General features: G+C 42.5%; 2 protein-coding genes across 4 annotated transcripts; both read left to right on the forward strand.

The window, feature by feature from the left end:
- The first annotated feature begins 2234 nt into the window (after nucleotides 1-2234).
- LOC140581901 (uncharacterized) lies at nucleotides 2235-4120 on the forward strand. The gene is made up of 3 exons (XM_072705701.1): nucleotides 2235-2412; nucleotides 2617-2899; nucleotides 3001-4120. The coding sequence occupies exons 1-3, from the start codon at nucleotides 2327-2329 to the stop codon at nucleotides 3661-3663; spliced, it is 1032 nt and encodes a 343-aa protein (XP_072561802.1). The 5' UTR covers nucleotides 2235-2326; the 3' UTR covers nucleotides 3664-4120.
- Nucleotides 4121-9722: 5602 nt separating this feature from the next.
- On the forward strand, nucleotides 9723-20618 carry LOC140581983 (major histocompatibility complex class I-related gene protein-like). Of its 3 annotated transcripts, none has more exons than XM_072706002.1 (8): nucleotides 9723-9892; nucleotides 15028-15168; nucleotides 16579-16836; nucleotides 18103-18369; nucleotides 18634-18918; nucleotides 19055-19162; nucleotides 19643-19696; nucleotides 19900-20618. In XM_072706002.1, the coding sequence occupies exons 2-8, from the start codon at nucleotides 15087-15089 to the stop codon at nucleotides 19917-19919; spliced, it is 1074 nt and encodes a 357-aa protein (XP_072562103.1). In that variant the 5' UTR covers nucleotides 9723-9892; nucleotides 15028-15086; the 3' UTR covers nucleotides 19920-20618. The 3 variants fall into 3 exon arrangements, with proteins under 3 accessions (XP_072562103.1, XP_072562105.1, XP_072562104.1); XM_072706004.1 differs by having other exon boundaries at nucleotides 19058-19162; XM_072706003.1 differs by having other exon boundaries at nucleotides 15060-15168.
- The last annotated feature ends 893 nt before the right edge of the window (nucleotides 20619-21511 follow it).

Raw genomic sequence — 21511 nt, forward strand, 5'->3', positions numbered from 1 at the left:
CACTTGCCAATATATGTTATCACATGGGACAATGTGGCATTCCACCATTCCCGTGCAGTCACAGCCTGGTTTGACGCCCATCCAAGGATGATGTCCCATTTCCTTACCCCTTACTCCCCTTTCCTCAACCCCATTGAGGAGTTTTTCTCAGCCTGGAGATGGAAGGTTTTTGACCATCGTCCACATGACCAAATGTCCCTCCTGGATGCAATGGATGCTGCATGCCAAGACATCACAGCTGAACACTGCCAGGGGTGGATAAGGCATGCCAAAAGATTCTTCCCACGATGCCTTGCCAGAGAAGATATCAGGTGTGATGTGGATGAGAACATGTGGCCAAATGCAGAAGACCGGGCAGAATAGAAGATTACTTTGTTTTTTTATATTATAATTCCGGTGCTTTTTCTGTTTGTATATCTTGCAGTAATGTCCTTTTGCAAATAAAGTCTGTACTGCAGCAGTTCTGTCTGTATTTTTTTTTTACATAAACTGTACATTTTATAAAGCTACTCTGAGATGGTCATTCACTTTTTTGTATTGAATTTCTGCAGCAAAAGAAACAAAATGCATGCATTTACTAAACCCAACAAAACAAAAATGTAGAAAGGCTTCAAATATAAGGGCAGACCTGACACATAAAATAATGCAGTTTCTGTAATTTCAGCTGATGATAGTGTTTTTTTGTCAATGTGTTATGATTGACTAAATGTTCCTGTTGGAAGAGAACATGTGTTACTGTTTTGAATAATTATTTGATTTTAAAACATGTTTGCAGTGTTTTGCTAGACATAGTGTACTGTGATAGTTTATTATTGTATTTTGAAAATTAGTTTTGGGGTTTAGTTTACAATGTGTGATTTTGAGCATGAAATTAACCGTTTTGCCAATTGTGTGTTTTAGGTGTGATGGTGCGTTAAGAGTTTAGGAAACTTGTTAAATGTTTTGAAAAAACTGTCATAGCGATTGTAAAAAACTGTAATTAATAGCTGTTAGAGTGAAAGTTATTCTGAAAATTTAAAGGGTGTGAATTGTCCCCCAGGTCCCCCTGATCCATGCACACTTCATAGGATGTGGCTGTCCCATTTGGTTCTAGAGCTATTAACCCTTTAGTGCATTGCCCCTATACCATGTAACATGGATACAATGTATCAATTAATAGCTGTTAGAAAGAAAGGTATTCTGAAAATCTAAGGGGTGTGCATTGTCCCCCAGGTTCCACTGATCCATGCACACTTCATAGAATGTGGCTGTCTCATTTTGTTCCAGACCTATTAACCCTTTAGTGCATAGCCCCTATTCCATGTAATATGCATACAATGTATTAATTAATAACTGTTAGAGAGAAAGTTATTCTGAAAATCCAAGGGGTGTGCATTGTTCCCTGTAGTCCACTGATCAAAGCACAATTCACTAGAAGTGCCTGTCTTGTCTAGTTTTAAAGTTATTAACCCATTCATGCATTGTCCCATTTCGCATTACACGGATACATTCGAACATTCAAAAATTAATTAAAAATCGTACGTAAAGCAATCTGGGAAACAAAGGGGTGTGCATCAGTCGCCATGAGCCCAAAATGCTAAAGCACCATGTCATTACAGCTGACAGCACCTATTTTATTAGCTATTAACACGATTTTGCACAAATCACGAAATGGTTTGAAGCGCAAAAATCATCGGTGTGCATCGTAGCCTGCGTACTGGACAACACGATTCTGTGATTAATAACGTCCCACCTTACTTCCGTGAAAAGTTATTACAGTTTTTTCCAATTGCTAACACACTAAAATCTAATGTAAAGCTCAACTGCAGAAACTGACACTCAGAGAGCAAAATCTCTCCTCACATTTGCTATATTCAAAACACAAATCACACCTTTGAACACAATAAGCAATTAACTTGACTTCTTTTGCATTAGAGTACACACACTTTCCTACAGAAAACACAGGAATCTCACACCAAGACACTTTTAGCCATTTCCAAACACACCCAATCAGAAAGCCACACCCATGTGCCCATTAGGCTAAAACAAATGTCACCTGGTCAAACACCTGACTGCTTATTAGTTAACTCAGCAATCAGAATGTGAGAACTATAAAACTCCACAGATTTACCAACATTAAAGAACAATGGAAGCCGGAGGGAGAGGAAGAGACGTTAGAGGTAGAGGACACGTAAGAGGTGGAGGTAGAGGTAGAGGTAGGGGTAGGGGTAGGGGTAGGGGTAGGGGTGCACAGAGAGGTGAAAGAGGACAAAGACAAAGAAGACAAGCACTCTCCAATGAAATTCGGGCAACATTAGTCGACCATGTTATAAATCATGGATTGACAATGAGAGAGGCTGGACAGAGAGTCCAACCCAACCTGAGTCGATTTACTGTTGCTTCTGTCATCCGTACATTTCGACTTGAGAACAGGTATGTTCTGTAACACCTACTCTGTATATATACAGCAATTCAAAGTATCTACAGTATGTATATTGTATATAGAGTAGGCTAATACTGCATTCTATATTTACAGTATATGTGTATGTGTTCTTTACTTGTACAATACTACTGCATAATCTTCATTATAAGCAAGAGAGGCTGCATACCAATATATACATTGTTGTCTTCTCTAAGGACTGAGAGACAAGTAGGACGTGGTGGAAGAGGTCGGATGTTCACAGAGGCACAGGAGCTAGAGATCATAAACATGGTTTTGGCAAATAATGCCATAAGACTTAGGGAAATTCAAAGCCACATTGTGAGAGACGACACTGTTTTTGGCAACATTAGGCAAGTTGCCTTGTCTACCCTCGCTCGTGTTCTCCAGCGACACCAGGTACGAATGAAACAGATATACCGGGTGCCTTTTGAGAGGAACTCCGAAAGAGTCAAAGAACTGAGGCACAATTACGTGCAGGTAACTATTAGACTACAGGACACTACATATAATGTTGCATTTCTCCAGTACTAAACATAAACCTAAACCATTGCTTATGTAATCTTTTTTTTTGTTTTCAGACAGTGCTGGAAATGGATTCAAATGTGATCCCACATGAGTTCATTTTTATTGATGAGGCTGGCTTCAACCTTACGAGAACCAGAAGAAGGGGAAGAAACATAATAGGTCACAGAGCTATTGTGAATGTTCCTGGCGTACGTGGGGGAAACATCACAATGTGTGCTGCTATCACAGGACATGGAGTTCTACACCACCATGCCATTCTTGGTCCATACAACACAGGGTTGATCCTGACATTTCTGGACAGATTGAGAGACATCGTAGAACAGGCAAACCACACAGATGATGAAGGGCAACAGCACAGATATGTTGTAGTGTGGGACAATGTGGCTTTTCATCGTGCAGCCATGGTGCAAAATTGGTTTGCCAACAACCCACATTTTATAGTGCTTTACCTTCCCCCTTATTCTCCATTTCTGAACCCAATAGAAGAGTTCTTTTCAGCATGGCGTTGGAAGGTCTATGATCATCAACCCCATGTGCGTGAGGGGCTTCTACAAGCAATGGAGGAGGCATGTGAGGAAGTTGACGTAGGAGCCATCCAGGGATGGATAAGACACTCCCGACGCTTCTTTCCTCGCTGTCTAGCAAGGGAAGATGTCGCATGTGAAGTGGATGAGGTGCTGTGGCCAGATCCACTGAGAAGACATGACGCTGCATAAATCTTGTTTCGTTTTTCATTTGTTTTTTCACTTGCACGTTTCTCATTCTGTTTTCAAAGGTTTAGAATTTGTTGAATTGTACAGTAATATGGATTTTGTTGGTTTTTCTGTTGCAAATTGTAGCTAAATAAATGATTTGTTGGAACCGAATTTATTTCTGCACATATGTCTCTGTGTCCAATTCTCAGCATTTGCAGTTCTGACAGTCCCTAAAGAGATAAAAGTGTTTTGGATTTTACATAGTGGTGTTTGGTTGGTTGGAGGAAAAATTTAGGCATGGGAAAGAAATGTTTACTATTTGGGGCAAAAGTTTGGTTTTCATAAGTGTTTATATAGTTTTGACTGGAGAGCTTCATTTTGCAGGATATGTGAGGTGTTTTGCTCTTTGGGTGAGGTGTTTTGTGAATTGTGCTAAATGATTTGCAAAAATGAGCCTTGTTGTCAAAATTGTGCTTTAGCAATTGGAAAAAACTGTACAGCTAGAAAACTGAATATCGAATATGAGGCTAACTTAACCGCGGTTCTGTGTGACCCATCTGTACGTTGACATCAAACTTCAACTCACCAGTGGCACTTGCACTCTCATCTAGCACATATTGTATGTTCTAGTCACTCTTTGGCTTCTTCTCATGTTTAGAAACATGTGTGAACAGTTTTGAGTCATTGTGTTTAAATGATGACTACTGTATGGTGGCTGTGCTGAACTTCTGCAGCCTGTGTTTTCTATTTTGCATCAAAGTTCACCACAGTGCAAAATGTGCTTTGATGAATGGGAATGTGTTTAGAGTTTTGCTCAAATCTGCAAATTGTGTTTAAAGTTTTACCAAAAGAGTGATTGATTCAATAAATGAGTTTTGGCAATTGGAAGTTTTGTTCCAAGAATGAGGTTTAGTCTTTTAGCAATTCAGAAAAACTGTAACAGAAACATAAGGCAAGGTAAACTTTAACTTACCAAAGCTCTTTGGGGCAGTCAAACCAGATGTGTCCAGTTTATACAGATACTGCACAGTTAGGGGTAAAATGCTGTTATGGGCATGCAGGGTTAATCAATTGTACAGTTGTGCTTAAAATGGGGTATAAAATCCTTCAAATACTACAAAAGTTATGTAAGAGAACTTTTGTTTTTTGTTTTGTAAACAAGTACACCTACTCTTACAGTTTTAGACTTAACAGGTTTTAAAGAATTTTGTATTATATTATATTATATTATATTATATTAACATGACTATAGCGAATGTCTGTCAGCCCCTTTTGACAGAAGGGCCTTTTAGCTATGTTTTCACAGAATCTGAGCCGGAAAAGTCAGGGGTAGAACTAATTTGCGATAATGCAAAAAACAGTGTGAGAGGAATGGATGTGTGGTTGCAATGACAGATAACATCGCACGGTATGTGTAAAAGTCATTTGAAGACTGAATTGTGTTACAGTGAAAAAAACCCACAACAGCACAATAAAGGGCAAGTGACTCAGGCAAAGTCAGTCAGAAGGGTGTGTGAACATGCTTGGCGAACTGGGTGATAAGTATAATGATGAATGCCTGCTCACCAGTAAGTTCATGCTTATTTCCTTACAGTATCTCTTGAGGAGGCCTGCCAATGGTGTGGACAGTTTCAAAATAAAGATGGTGACTGGGTGAGGAAAATTACTGTAGTCATTTCATAGATGGGAAAATATGGCTACTTGTCCTATACTGTATGTTGTTAATCCCACTGTAGATACTCTGTGATGGATGCCAGAGGTGGCAACACCGTGTCTGTACTGGCATGACCAAGAGCCAATTCAAACACATAACAAATGTTAAATGGTATTGCACAGCTTGTGAAGAGGAGTCTTCTTTATAAAAACGCAGCCACACTACAGTAGTATGCAAAAGTCTGCAACCACTTGTTAATTTAGCATTTTTTCCAACTTTTGACCTTTTACTTTTAACTCCTTCGTTGAGCCAATATATTTATTTGAAAACAGTGTTACAGGGGACACAGTAATAGAAATCAAGTTTTTATTCTAGCTTGGATTTACTTTTCTGAGTTTGTTTGTTAAAGCTCCCATGTCAATTGTCTTATTGAGTAATATGCGTAATGTATTTCTCTGGCCAAAGGTGCAAAATAAATGAGTATACTTCATATATAGTAGAACAGACATGCGTCAAGCTTTCTTCATGTTCGTGTAGGTGGCCTTGAAAAAGGACTTTTTGTGTCTCAGTGATGGCTCAGAATCTGGTGGGCCACACTTTGTTCTTGATCACCTGCCTGCACCGTGTCGGCATTGAGTGAACCAGTTTGATGAGGTGATCATGGGTGATAACATGGTTCCAGGCTGCAATGAGTGACTCAATCAACTCATGTTTTGATTTTGGATGTCTCTTGGATATCTCCAAAGCCACCTTGTGCCACAAGTTCTCAATGAGATTCAGATCGGGAGATTGGGCAAGCCACTCAATTGATTGATGTTGTTCTGACGCTTCCAGTTGATCACCTGTTTGGAGCAATGGCACGGTGCATTGTCATCTTGGGACAGGAACCAGCTTGTAAACAGTTGCTGCACTGATGGCACCATACACTTTTGCAGTACTGTGATGTACTTGGTCCCACTGACCATGCCGTCAATGATGTGGAGACGTCCGACGCCACTGGCAGCCATGCAGCCCCAGACCATGACCTTCAAAGGATGCTTCACAGTGAGGTTGAGGCACTCAGGCTTGAACTCCTCTCCAGGAAACCTCCTCACATAGGTGTCTGCCTGGCTACCAAACAGGCAGAAAGTGCTTTCATCGCTGAAAAGCACCTTTTCCCACCGTTTCACATGTCCAGCGTGAGTTCTTCCGTGTCCAGTCAACCCTGTTGCACCTTTGGACATCAGTCATCAGTGGCTTGTTGCGTGCCTTGCAACCCCGCAGACCAAACTGCGGGCACCGGCGACAAAACTGTTGATGAGGTGACACTGACATGGCAGCTGTCTGACCACTCACGCAGTAGCTGAGGTGAGGTCAACTTGCGATTGCTCAATGCATATCTATGAAATGACTACAGTAATTTTCCTCACCCAGTCACCATCTTTATTTTGAAACTGTCCACACCATTGGCAGGCCTCCTCAAGACATACTGTAAGGAAATAAGCATGAACTTACTGGTGAGCAGGCATTCATCATTATACTTATCACCCAGTTTGCCAAGCCTGTTCACACACCCTTCTGACTGACTTTGCCTGAGTCACTTGCCTTTTATTGTGCTGTTGTGGGTTTTTTTCACTGTAACACAATTCAGTCTTCAAATGACTTTTACACATACGTATGACTGTTGAGAAACTTAAGATGGATTTAAAATTGACGGGGGAAGCGAGGAGGAGCGCTGCTTGCAAACAGCTCTCCTCCCCATCACCCCCCCCCCCCCCCCCACCAAAACCCTCAATGTATATGGTGTAAGTAAAATTGAGGGGCGGGCAGCAGTGAAGAGGTGAGTGAGACCACCTCAGCGGCCCCACGCACCAGCCTCTGAGAAGTGCCCCCATCCCCCAAGGCCCTGTGTGTATACCGATATGTGATGACTAAAGTACAATTAAAACAAGGGGAGGCAGAGGGCCGCGCAGCACAGCGAGTAAGGCCATGTGGATGGCCCCCTCACTGCGTGCGCGGCACATTCCCACCCCGAGATCCTACATGTGTGCGTGGCATGTTATGTGAGTGAGGGGGGAGAGGGGCTGGGATTCATGATACCAGGTGGGAGCTTATTACCCCCTGGCAGAAGAGAGCCAGCTAACCAGCTGGCTCATTAGGCACCCCAGCCCCCCACCGCGGCATGGGATGGAGCGGTCCCGGGGCCCCCGGCGACAACGCCCCGGAGCAGTGCCGACGCCAAGAACTAGCCCCCCTCCCCCCCCACCCCGAAGGGCAGCCCGCACTCAGTCACCCACTCATTCGACGACAAAAAAGTGGCAGACCAGCCCGGGCTCGAGACATGCCACCCCCCAAATAGCGCAGGCTGGCCCCCCAAACATGGAACGACCCACCCCCCCCGGCAGTGCCCCGGAGGGAGCACAGGCCACCCCCGCGCAGGAAGGCACCCACCGAGGAAACGGCCAGGCCCCGGGCACCAGAGCCCCAGACCCCCCCACCCAAGCCCGCACCGAAGAGGCCAACCACCCATCCCAGGGCCAGCCCCCGCCACCACCGGCGCCCCTCTAAACACATTCCCATTCATCAAAACACATTTTGCACTGTGGTGAACTTTGATGCAAAATAGAAAACACAGGCTGCAGAAGTTCAGCACAGCCACCATACAGTAGTCATCATTTAAACACAATGACTCAAAACTGTTCACACATGTTTCTAAACATGAGAAGAAGCCAAAGAGTGACTAGAACATACAATATGTGCTAGATGAGAGTGCAGGTGCCACTGGTGAGTTGAAGTTCGATGTCAACGTACAGATGGGTCACACAGAGGATTCTTCCCGCATCACCCAGCAAGGTGTCCCTATTGCTCACTACCGACAGTTACCGTACTTATGACCAGAGACCCACACAACAATTACGTTTCAAACTACATTTTCAGACAACTTCACATTATATGTGATCATAGAGCTAAATTATTCCTTATTAGTTATGAAAGATTATTAAATTTCTTACTTGCACGGTGACTATACCCTTATTAGACTGCATTTTCCACCATCGCTGATGTATTTACCTGGGACTAAGCTTCTAACTACAGCTCAAGAACTGTAGTTCGAACTACGCAACTTTACAACAGTGTTGCTCCACTATGGTCTTGGGAAATGCATCCCAGAACGGAAAGGTTAAAGAGGAGCTTTTTCCCCCAGGTCATAATGTTCCTAAATCAGGACAATACTCAATGCCACTAGGTGCTGCTTCACACTGTCCAAATCATTGGCACATACCTCAGGCCTCTTGCACATTGCACAGCAAAATACCTCTTACCTATCACTTATGTATAGATTATGTACAGCTGAACATTTCATATATTTTTTATCTTATTATTTTTCTTATATTTTGCTATATTTTGTTACTCTCTTATCATGCACAGCTGCTCAGTGACCAGGGTTACATTCCACTACATGTTGTGTGTGTACAACTGTGTACATGACGAATAAACCTTTTGAATCTTCAATCTTAAATTTTTGTAAAGTACAAATTCCGACCTTCCTGGCAATATATCACATGTTCTGGGGCCTCATTTCTACATGCCACTTCTGTGGACTTTTAGATTATGCAGGGCAGCTTCCCTATTGTTACAGTGTATAGGACAAAATGGATAATTACAAATCCTGCCCCAAACACTTTTAAATGTTTTCGTAAAATACAAATTTAGCCTTTTCCACTACTATATGCCAAGCCTGGGGGACTTATTTCTACATGCTACTTCCATGTTTAAATGTAACAGATCTGCTTTGCAATTTTCTTTTTCTTTCTTGTATTAATTCTGATATAATGACTTGTACAGTGCCAACCAATGTAACGTTTCTATAATTGTGTAGATATTTCACATGAGTGTTTGCAAGGTGTACAGTAGCCTTACTTATATGAGAAAATAAACCAGACAACACGAAGATATAGTTCGATAGTGTTTCGATATGAGATCTACAAAAATACTTAAGAATACACTTTTTTGGTGAAAGAAACATTTTTATTTATTGATTTATTACAATATATTTCACTCATCCAGAACAGGCACCCACAAACTGTGACGTTCATGATAGCTGGACGTCCAAATGCAAATTATACGCAACTAGAGAACGCTCAACAAATGATATATAGAACATTTTCAATTTTTTTTTTTCAAAAAAACCAACAATAAAATAATTGTTAAACATTAACAACAATAAGGATTTCGGACAATCGTATTGTACTCTGTAATATGGATGACAAAATTGCACTGGCTGAACGCGCAGCTGCTGCGCCTTGCTGAGCTCCTCGAACACTCATTTGTTTACGTCCAGCGTATACTCCACCCCTGCAGCCGACGGCAGATCGCGCTCCACGTCACGTCAGCTGCAGACACACCTCGAACGCACCCCGTGATTAGGTAACGTCGTATGGGTATCTTTCTATGCCACGTGATCTGTCTACGCGGCGTGCGTCTTTTGCGACACGTCTGTTTATAAACACGGAATCCGCTGTTTGTAAACTGTCCGCATTTTACCCTCACCCGCGTATACCGTTTAAATGATGTTGAATTACGACTTACGATAATCAAGGAAATAGCACCGGCTTCCAGGTGGGTTACATCTGCACACAATGTCGAGAACGAATGCATGGACAATCTGGTCGGGGGATAAAGTGAAACAAGGAAGTGCAGCTAAATAGAAGACGGTGTTCCAACTTCATCTGTCGATTTAAGCTGTACTTTCATCTGTTTCGCCATTCACAATCTGGCAAGTAAATGACGAGATTGTTAAAATAGACCTAGATTAGATATATATTTGAGAGCTAGACACATGTTAGGTTCATATTTATAATACAGTCTGTGTCCTTTAATACAAGTGCTTTCACTTTCGTTACGAAAATAGTATTTGCTATAGGGGCGATTCTACGACTTGACTCTTAGGGGGGGCTCAGCCCCCCGCCTCATGATTACATTTGCAGAGACGAGGGGGGTTCCCCACGATAACGTTTGCAGAGCTGGGGGTACAAAATGTCTACGACAATCCGGTGTGCCGAATTCTGCACCCCTGCCGTGAACAAGAAAATTATGGAGTACTAAACATATTTCTACTTGCCACTTTTTCAACATTTAGTGCAATTTTCTGACATTTAGCTAGAAGTCAATGGTGTTGTGGATCATCAGATTTTTTTGCTGTGTAGATTATTTTCAAAATTGTTCATCATATGTAAATATAAATGGTATGTCTATATATAAATATTAATTGTAAATGCTAAATATAAATGTTAAAAGTTAAATGTAAATATAAAAGTTAAATGTAAATATAAAAGTTAAATGTAAATATAAATGTTAAATGTAGCCTATATGGTAAATGTAAATATAAATGTTAATTATAAATCTTAAATGTAAATGTTAAATGTAAATATAAATGTTAAATGTAAATATAAATGTTAAACGTAAATGTTAAATGTAGACTCTACATGTGGCTCATAAGACCCCTAATGATGCACAAAATAATGGAACCACGGTTTCCCTTACCCGGACGCGGGTCACCGGGGCCCCCCCCCTGGAACCAGGCCTTGGGGTGGGGCTCGATGGTGAGCACCTGGTGGCCAGGCCTATACCTATGGGGCCTGGTCGGGCACAGCTCGAACGAGGCACATGGGTCTCCCTTCCAATGGGCTCACCACCCGTAGGAGGGGCCATAGGGGTCGGGTGCATTGTGAACTGGGCAGTGGCCGAAGGTGGGGACCTTGGCGGTCCGATCCTCGGCTGCAGAAGCTAGCTCTTGGGACATGGAATGTCACCTCTCTGGTGGGGAAGGAGCCTGAGCTTGTGCGCGAGGTTGTGAAGTTCCGGCTAGACATAGTCGGGCTCACCTCGACGCATAGCCTGGGCTCTGGAACCAGTCTCCTCAAAGGGGGTTGGACCCTCTTCCACTCTGGAGTTGCTCATGGGGAGAGGCTCTGAGCAGGGGTGGGCATACTTATTGCCCCCTGGCTGGGTGCCTGTACATTGGGGTTTACCGCAGTGGATTAGAGGGTAGCCTCCCTTCGCCTTCGGGTGGGGGGACGGCTGTTTGCTCTTATGCACCAACCGGCAGTTCAGAATACCCACCCTTTTTAGAGTCCTTGGAAGGGGTGTTGGAGAGCGCTCCTCCTGGGGACTCTTTTGTTCTACTGGGGGGCTTTAATGCCCACGTGGGCAATGACAGTGAGACCTGGAATGGCGTGATTGGGAGGAACGGCCCCCCCGATCTGAACCCGAGCGGTGTTTTGTTGTTGGACTTCTGTGCATGACATGGATTGTCCATAATGAACACCATGTTCAGGCATAAGGGTGTTCATATGTGCACTTGGCACCAGGATACCCTAGGCCGCAGTTCGATGATCGACTTTGTAGTCGTGTCATTGGACTTGCGGCTGCATGTCTTGGACACTCGGGTGAAGAGAGGGGCGGAGCTGTCAACTGATCACTACCTGGTGGTGGGTTGTCTCTGCTGGTGGGGGAGGAAGCTGGCCAGGCCTGGCAGGCCCAAGCGTATAGTGAGGGTCTGCTGGGAACGTCTGGTGGAATCCCCTGTCAGGAGGAGTTTCAACTCCTACCTCTGGCAGAACTTCTCCCATGTCCCGGGGGAGGCGGGGGACATTGAGTCCGAATGGGCCATGTTCCGCACCTCCATTGTGGAGGAGGCTGACCGGAGCTGTGGCCGTAAGGTGGTCGGTGCCTGTCGCGGCGGCAATCCCCGAACCCGCTGATGGACACCAGTGGTGAGGGATGCCGTAAAGCTGAAGAAGGAGTCCTATCAGGCCTTTTTAGCCTGTGGGACTCCAGAGGCAGCTGTCAGGTACCGGCAGGCTAAGCGGGGTGCGGCTTCGACGGTCGTGGAGGCAAAAACTCGGGTATGGTAGGAGTTTGGTGAGGCTATGGAAAACGACTTTGAGGCGATTCTGGTCCACCATCCGGCGGCTCTGGGCGGGAAAGCAGTGCAACATCAACACTGTTTATGGTGGGGATGGAGTGCTGCTGACCTCAACTCGGGATGTTTTGGGTCGGTGGAAGGAATACGTGGGTGGCTCGGGCATCTGATTAGGATGCTTCCTGGACGCCCCCCTGGTGAGGTGTTCCAGGCATGTCCCACTGGGAGGAGGCCCCGGGGAAGACCCAGGACACACTGGAGGGACTATGGCTCTCGGCTGGCCTGGGAACGCCTCGGGATTCCCCCAGAGGAGCTGGATGAAGTTGCTTGGGGAGAGCGAAGTTTGGGTTTCCCTGCTAAGACTGCTGCCCTTGCGACTCAACCTCGGATAAGCGGGAGAAAATGGATGGATGTATGGATGGATATTTAAGAGGCCCTTTCATTTGAGGCTTCAATACCGTCAGTATCCTCATGCACATCCAGCATTAATGCCACTACATCACTGAGATCAGTACGTTCTAACTTTAGTCACAGCTAACAGATAGCTAGCAACGTCAGTCTGCAGAGTATTTTTGTAAAATGGAATGAATACATATAGGTATACATATTGATTTTTGTTTATTTGGGAGTATGGTAGCTTCTTGTAGGCTAGACAACATACTTTCACTATCCATTCATCCATTTGCACATGAAGACTTGTATTAATGTTTCCCCTTCATTCTATTATCATTGCTGCTTACTTCAGTTTTCTGTTTGTCAGATGAAAATCACTAAACACATTACATGAAACATTGCACATTCACGCGTCAACATATGCGAACGAGCAACGTGTAGCAGCGTCTGATAACTGCAATGGATTATGGTCCTCATAGTTCCTGTGATTGGACCTGCCATTTTGCTAGCGATTTCTCGCCATTTCCGAACAAAACGTTCAGCAGCAGCATCTTACGAACTGCCGCCACCAAATAAAGCATGGTGGGAAAAATTAAAGGCGAATTTATACGATACTACTGATCCCCCTCCCGCCCCAAAATTCATTCATAACTTCCCGATGTCACAGTGGAAGGTGTAAATGATGTTGCTCCCGACCTGTGTAGCAATACCATGTAATGCAGCGTGAACACCTGCCAAAACTGCACGTTCTATGCCCTCTAAGTGAGCGGAATTCGTCATGTTGTCCTCCATCAGCCCTAACCTGCAACCACTTAGCGTGCTTCTGTCGTTACCGCCCATTTCTATGCAGATGGGCGTGGCGAATTAGCATATGTTCTCAACATTTAGAGTCTATTTTTAACGTTTACATTTAACATTTATATTTAACATTTATATTTACATTTAACATTTACGTTTAACATTTACATTTAACATTTATATTTACATTTAACTTTTATATTTACATTTAACTTTTAACATTTATATTTAGCATTTACATTTAATATTTATATATAGACATACCATTTATTTTTGCATATGATGAACAATTTTGAAAATAATCTACACAGCAAAAAAATCTGATGATCCACAACACCATTGACTTCTAGCTAAATGTCAGAAAATTGCACTAAATGTTGAAAAAGTGGCAAGTAGAAATATGTTTAGTACCTTTACAAACGGCACCCCATAGAAAATAGGTTATTTATTTGTCATTAGTTTACTAGTTTATGAACAAGGAAGTCCTTGGCTTTATTAACCAAAGAAAATTATATAATTCTTACACACATTTAGTAATTTATTTTTCTCCACAATGAAGAGAATGTTCTGGTACAGTGATCTGAAATACCTAAACAAAAAATATGTTTGTCTTTATGACGGTTTACCTGGCAGGAAATCCATTTCCATTCTCTCCTTTGATTCTATCACGAAATGCTGTTAGCAACCAACGCATTTAATGAACTACATAATAATTACTGAAATTCATAAATGCGATATTAATGCAGCACGCAGGGGGTACATTTTACGGCAGCTTACTTGTATAATATTTAAGAAACTGGCTCACTAACTGTTATTAGTACCTTATAGAATTTTCACTGTTTATTGATGTTGGTCTATTGTGTGGATTTATGAAAAGTATTTTAGGAGAAGATAAACAGACAGGAACATGCAGGGGGGTTGGGGTGTATCCTTACGCATAAGGGTATGCACCTCTTTCAAATCTAGCTGCACTGAAATTGAATTTGTGAAACTTGCTCAGATAATACACACAGCAGACCTAAAGTCATCAAAAAAATAATAATATGATCATCTGAGAGAAATATCTTGAGAGATCGTCATGCAAGCAGGGTACCTAGCGGGAAATGCACCCCCATTGAATTCTGGCTCTGTTGGTGCTATATTAATGCCACACAGAGTGTATTATCAAAAGCATTTTGTGATGTAATCACTGGAAATGACAATACTGGGGTGGTGCAGGGCTCATGCAGTATGCCTTATATGAACTGCATATATGACTATTATCAAGATCTGTTCTTTACATCATCTATATGTACATATCTATCATGTATATATACATATTTATGTCATTTACATCATGTGGAAAGACATGTCCAGGAGAGACATTTTTTCCTTATTCCCTTATTCCTTATCTCCCATTTTCGTCCTCTTGTTTCCTCTGTTTTGCTTCCACCACAATGTGCACACAACTGCAGTGACATAACCATGACGTCCAATCCAAGTTGATTAACTGGCTTGATTCACTCTAGGATCCTGAAAGCGCTCTACTCTGAAGTGGTATAGAGCACAGAAAATGTGAACATTTCAGTATATACCAAAAGCTACTTCAAATAAGAAAACAATATAATTTTTCATTGCTAAGTGTTTTTTCCTCTTGCAGCTTTTGTTTTTGAATATTGATTTCATATTTAGGTGGTTTCCTAATTTTCTGGAATTGTGATGATACTTCAACCTCAAACCTTCATGGTTTTCCCTGCTGTGGCGTTGCTGATCCTGGGCTCTCCTCACCATACCTCTTCAGGTAGGACTCAGTTCTGGAGCTGTTTGACATCAGAACATCACACAGGAGCTCTGCATACATCATTCATATAGAAGACATTCTTTAAAGAGCACCTCAGACGTATTTACTGTGTAATGACAATTCAGACTCAGTATTCAGTATTTCACCACACACTCAGATTATACAGGGAACTTGGTTTGGTTTGGATGCCACCAAGGGAAGAATTCAGTTTATTTTTATATAGAGCCTTTCATAACAGAGGCATCCTAAGGTGGTTTACATGGCTGTGTTGTAATACATTACTACATTATTTATACAGAATCAGTGGTGATTCTAGCTTGTAAAAACACTCAGCACTGTAATTTTTTTCAGGAAATTTGGAACGATATAAATAACTAAGGATAAATTTTAAACTGATTTTGCTAATTGCATTAGTACTGTACAGTGCACTATTTAATAGATTTTCCCGCTCCCCCTACCTTGGGCTTCCAGTGGGGTGACCTGAGGGACCGAGGTGCCTAGTTCACAAACTGGAATCAGGGAACTCACTCCAGCAAGGTTAATTGACCCTCAAGGTGACATGATATCACAGCGCAAATAAGTGATAGAAAGCCTATCACACAAATGTCAGAACTGATTTTTTTTGTACAGACTCCCCGTGCCTCCCCCAGCAAGATGCTGCTCTGGGTGGCTGCTTATGTCACACATACCTAAATCCGTCAGTGTACAGAATAATTCAAAAACAGGAAAAAGGGAAAACAAAGAATGAAATAATGAAACAAAGAAAGCCAGACAACAGAGAGAGTAACCAATAACTCCCACGTAGGGGGGAGGAAACCCCTGAGGGTCAGTCGGCTACACAACCCCCCAGGCATGCTAACATTATAGAAAAAGAAAGAATGGGCCTCCTTGCTAAAAGCATGGTGTAAACTGTAGTTATGGTCAAAGCCAAAGTCCCTCAATGAATTGGTGGTAGATTGAAGATAACATATTATACATTGCAACATGCTATTTGTGGGGAATTCAAAACATTATGCTTTCAATGAGATACAACACATTCAGAGAACATGGGAAACACACAGGGGTTTATGGAGATTGAATGTACTGCATGTATGCTCTACACCAGGGGTCTCCAACTCCGGTCCTGGAGAGCTACTATCCAGTAGGTTTTCTGTCCCACTTGGCTTCTGATGAGCCACACTTGTTCCTGGTATTTACCTGAGAACAGGTGTGGCTCATCAGAAGCCAGGTAGGATAGAAAACCTACTGGACGGTAGCTCTCCAGGACCGGAGTTGGAGACCCCTGCTCTACACAGTATTACTTAAACAGGTAAGTGACCAGAGATTGTTGATGGAAAGTAATGCTTGGCCAGTTGTAGGAATTTGTACTGGCCATTATCAATAAACAGTCTTTCCTTTTTATATGTACAGCATTCCATTCACTGTCACTCTTGGCGACATTCATCTATGGAGAGACACCATTTCCAGAGCTTACACTGGTACTGACAGTCAACAATGTCCCAGTTGAGTACTATGACAGCAATATCAAAGAGCTTGTCTCACGGAGACACTGGAGGCCAAACGACTTTGTTGAGGATACTGAGAGTAAATATTTTGTGATGGAAGAGACACACAGAAGTATGAAAATTGATAGTCATCGTTTGATGAAGCACTTTAATCATACTAACGGTATGTCCACTTTTCATTCCCTTCTTCCAACTACTTATCCTGGCCAGGATCATGGGGAGGCCAGGCAGAGTGCAAATCACTGGGGTGCATCCTAGATGGGAAGCCAGTGCATCACAGGGCCCATACATACACTGGCACTCTATGGGAAATTTTGAGATGCCAGTTAGCCTACATGCATGTCTTTGAATTGAGGAAGGAAACCAGAGCTCTCAGCCCACAAAACACATGGAGAACATGCAACCCCTAAACACTTTCAGAGACAGTAGGACTCAAATCCACAGAGCTGGAGGGGTGAAGTGATAGTTCTACCCAATGAGCCACCAGAGTTTCTTTAGAACCAAAAAGCAAGAAAATGTTTTATAAGAACAAATGAAACTGACTTGTACCACTCTAACCCAGGGGTGGCCAATCTTATCCGCAAAGGGCCGGTGTGTATGCGGGTTTTCGCTGCAACTCCCTAATTAGATTACTAATTAGAGGGCTGATTGGCTGAAGACTGACACACACCTGAGTTTGAACAGCTGACTTACAGGTTATCCCAAAAACCTGCATACACACTGGCCCTTTGCGGATAAGATTGCCCACCACTGCTCTAATTGATATATTTGTGTTACTCAAACAGATGCTTGATATCAAATCACACCATTTGCTATACTATTATATCCCATACAGTGTTGTGATGATTCTGGAGCTTATCTCAGAAACCTCAGGCTGTGAGGGAAGCTTAGATGGGATGACAGTCCATTGCAGGACACACAATGGGCAGTACAGACATACCAGTTTACTGAAACATGTTTTTTGGACTGTAGGAGAATTACCTAAAAAGCCTTGCATGCACATAGACTTGGGAGCACATAGACTTTATGTTTCTGTCGCCAGAAGCATAAAGACACTGTGCTGCTCACAGACTGACCCATGATAATGTTCAGTTTGTTTTTCATTGTTCAGATTCATTCAGCCAGAGTACTTTCTAGTCCTTGTTCCTCTGGTCTAGACTTTATATATGAAGTGGCTGCTCTCTACTTAAATTACATATTTTATGTTAATTGGTGAAATATTTTTATGCAAAGGAAAAAAATGGATTTCTAAATAAATTTTCTGTAGCACATGTATTTCTTTTAACTAAATGATCACAAAATCACTCAAATCTAAACATCAAATCTGTAAATTGAATTTGCATTAAATCATTCAGCTCTATCTTTGTAACAGCTGCCAGTTGCTGAAAGACTAACTGGGAAAATGTCCTTTTTTCTTGATCTGTCACAGGGATTCATTTTTATCAGAGACTGGCAACATGTACCTTGGAAGGTGACAGCCTCAACTGGTTCTTCCTCAGAGATGCTTATGAGGGCAAGGAGACGAGGACCTATGACATCCTGGAGCAAAGATATAACCCGCATGTGCCAGAGTTGATCTGGAGCAAGATAAAAACGGAGGCAGTACAACTGATTTACATAAACGTATACCAACCTCTTTGTCTTAAGGTGTTAAGGCAATACCTCCAACAGGACAAGAATGTGTTAATGAGAAGAGGTACATAGCACAGAGGTCTTTTTAATACCTGTCAGACGCCAAAACAAAGTGTTTATTCTGATGTGTCTGGATGATGAGAGCATTAGGGGGTGCTTCCTGGGGCAGACCTGTCCCCTCACATCTTTATTTGCAGACTTAATTTTGCTGGTAGCTCTGTGTATGTATCCTCACTCTGTAATAATGACACTTCATCCAGCTGAAAACTGGCAGAAGAGGAAGGAGATTTCACTTTTTACATTTTTTTCATTTTAAAATTCTCTGCAGAGCGACCCAGGGTCAGGGTGAACCAGAAGGGAGACCCAGGCACTGGGGAAGCACAGGTGTGCTGCTTGGCCACTGGCTTCTTTCCCCGGCACATCAACATGACCCTGCTGAGAGACGGCCAGCCCGTCCCAGAGCAGGACCTGACAGGCGGGGAGGTGCTGCCCAATGGAGATGGAACATTCCAGATGAGAAAGAGCCTCAGTGTCAGTGAGCAGCAGTTGAGGGAGAAGCACCAGTATACCTGTACTGTCACACACATGGACAGAAAGGAAGACTTTGGATTGGGTATGTCTGTTTAAAAGAGCAGCTTCCACATCTTCTGGTCTATGACTTGCCAAGAGTGTTTGGTAGAAGAAACACAGGCTTGTTACCATGGAGATACGGCTGTTTGCATATAACATGTGACTCTGATGTGTGTCAGCAGAACCGGAAGATCATCCAGATGTTATCATCATCCCTGTCCTAGTGACTGTCCTTGCTGTGATTGTCCTGGTTGTAGCCATCGTCCTCTGTTGGAGAAGACAAATGAGTGGGTTTTGGTTAAATCTGGGATTTATCTGTGCCGGTTTTTTTACTTGTTTAGTGTATTGATGTAAATTAATTGTAGTGAATGACCTCACTTAGTGTTTCTCTGATCAGACAATAACAGGCACTAGTTATCCTCAAAGGCAATAACAGATACTATCTAACTCTTCTTATACAATACCCTGGGTTTGTCCAGAAGTTCTAAAAGTTTTTTAAAGTTTTATTTGAACATGTATTTGGGGAATACAGAATCTGGTGCAGGTGGTGATGCACAGGTAGCTTTTTCCAGAGGGTAGGAGTGTAAAGAGGGTGTAAGCTGGTTGGCTGGTGTCCCTGATGATGTGGTGGTGGGAGAGGTGTAAATCCTGCAGAACTCTGGCAATGAATGAGTCCAAAAACCTGTTATTTATGATGAGGTCAGGAGGATCTGATTGATGTGTTTAAATGTCCTTTATACCAAACGCTTGGTATAATTGCATTCCAGGTCCATCGGATCCATGTCAACCCCCTGCTCCTGTAAGATACACTGCAGCCCAGAGTGAGTGACTCATCTGTAGCTAAAGACCTCGATGAACCTGACATCTTCCATCTGGTTTTTGTTTAAAACAGGAAAATGAGGTGCAATACTAATTATAGCAGATATGATTATGGTGTTTTTATCACCTGAAAAATACATACAATCATAGCTGTAATAAATTAGTGGTTGTTTTAGTTTTGATATGACATATTTTTCCATCTAAGTTGGTAACCCAGTGCAGTGACAGAACTGCTTTTCAGAAAATGAGCAGAGAACCCTGGAAATTCTATGAAGAGGAGCTTCATTCTGTTAGTATCCTAATGAAGCATCAGCCTGTGTGGTCCAGGCCTCGTAAGCACTGCACTTAAACAGGAATATGACTGACAGCCTTTGCTGAGTGGATGCGTATCATTCTGTAACATACAGAGTGCCAAAGCTCGCCTCCACACTTTCACATATATTATATGGCATAACTCCAGGGAGGAAACCTGTAAGATAATCCTGTAAACAGCTTGATGGTCCCTGACTTTCCTTCCCCTGAATCAGAACTCTGTGAATTCTGCATTCCACAAATGTGCAAAACATGTTACATTTGTATACATTTTTACACAACACAAAAAAAAAAACATTTATGGTTAAATATTTGTGGATCACGGTACGTATTTGTGGATTGTCTTGTCGGTTATAAATAATTAAATCCAATTAAGACTTCCATAGATAATGTGCAAAACTACAGGGAGCAAAAAGGGAAACTACTGAGGCATGGTCATATGTTGAGACATCTGTGACAAGCCCTGTTGTCCCCTTTATAATAATGATCATTCTGCTGGTAATGGTGGGGGTTATGTTGTACTGTAATTTGTACTGTAAATTTGTGTTGTTACCCGCTCATGCCAGTGTTAACACTTTTTCTAAATAAAAAGTTCTTATGTGAACAACTTAACAGTGCCATGATTTCAATGTTGCAAAGGTAACTGAACCCCATGCCAAGGAAAGGGAATATTGCTGTTTGAACATGGGAAAATCCTAACTAAAGTATCCTGGATTTCACTGGTCTGCAGATGATAAGTTCTGTTTGGCTATAGTTCATTATGGACTATAGGGTTAATAGCTCTGGAACCAAATGGGATAACCACATTCTATGAAGTGTGCATGGATCAGTGGAACCTGGGGGACAATGCACACCCCTTAGATTTTCAAAATAACTTTCTTTCTAACAGCTATTAATTGATACATTGTATCCATATTACATGGTATAGGGGCAATGCACTAAAGGGTTAATAGCTCTGGAACCAAATGGGACAGCCACATCCTATGAAGTGTGCATGGATCAGGGGGACCTGGGGAACAATTCACACCCTTTAAATTTTCAGAATAACTTTCACTCTAACAGCTATTAATTAATACATTGTATGCATATTGTCACGCCCCGCTCCGTCCGATCCTTCTGTGTGCCACGCCCACCTCGTTACCTCATGTTTTTACCTGATTGTTTCCACCTGTTGCTCGTTAAACTCTGCTTGTCCTCTGTATATCAGTTCACGTCTCCCCTTGTTCCCCAGATCGAGCATTGTATTGTCGTGTATCGTCCGTCCATGTCCGTATTTTACACATTAAACCCTGCTTACCTGACGTCCTGGCTTGCGCTCCTGCTTCCCTGCTTGCCTCCGTCTCCGAGCGTGACACATATTACATGGCATAGGGGCAAAACACTAAAGGCTTAATAGCTCTGGAACAAAATGGGATAGCCACATCCTATGAAGTGTGCATGGATCAGGGGGACCTGGGGGACAATGCACACCCTTTAAATTTTCAGAATAACTTTCACTCTAACAG

This window comes from Paramormyrops kingsleyae, chromosome 23, assembly GCF_048594095.1.
Source record: "Paramormyrops kingsleyae isolate MSU_618 chromosome 23, PKINGS_0.4, whole genome shotgun sequence".
NCBI lineage: Eukaryota > Metazoa > Chordata > Actinopteri > Osteoglossiformes > Mormyridae > Paramormyrops > Paramormyrops kingsleyae.

What these genes read in the sequence shown, in the direction of transcription:
- LOC140581901 (XM_072705701.1), top strand. Translation starts at nt 2,327, where the DNA reads ATGAGAGAGGCTGGACAGAGAGTCCAACCCAACCTGAGTCGATTTACT. An exon ending in ACATTTCGACTTGAGAACAG is followed by an intron (nt 2,413 to 2,616) that starts GTATGTTCTGTA and finishes GTCTTCTCTAAG; the next exon opens with GACTGAGAGACAAGTAGGAC. An exon ending in TGAGGCACAATTACGTGCAG is followed by an intron (nt 2,900 to 3,000) that starts GTAACTATTAGA and finishes TTTTGTTTTCAG; the next exon opens with ACAGTGCTGGAAATGGATTC.
- LOC140581983 (XM_072706002.1), top strand. Translation starts at nt 15,087, where the DNA reads ATGATACTTCAACCTCAAACCTTCATGGTTTTCCCTGCTGTGGCGTTG. An exon ending in GAATGTGTTAATGAGAAGAG is followed by an intron (nt 18,370 to 18,633) that starts GTACATAGCACA and finishes AATTCTCTGCAG; the next exon opens with AGCGACCCAGGGTCAGGGTG. An exon ending in AAGATACACTGCAGCCCAGA is followed by an intron (nt 19,697 to 19,899) that starts GTGAGTGACTCA and finishes TTTCCATCTAAG; the next exon opens with TTGGTAACCCAGTGCAGTGA.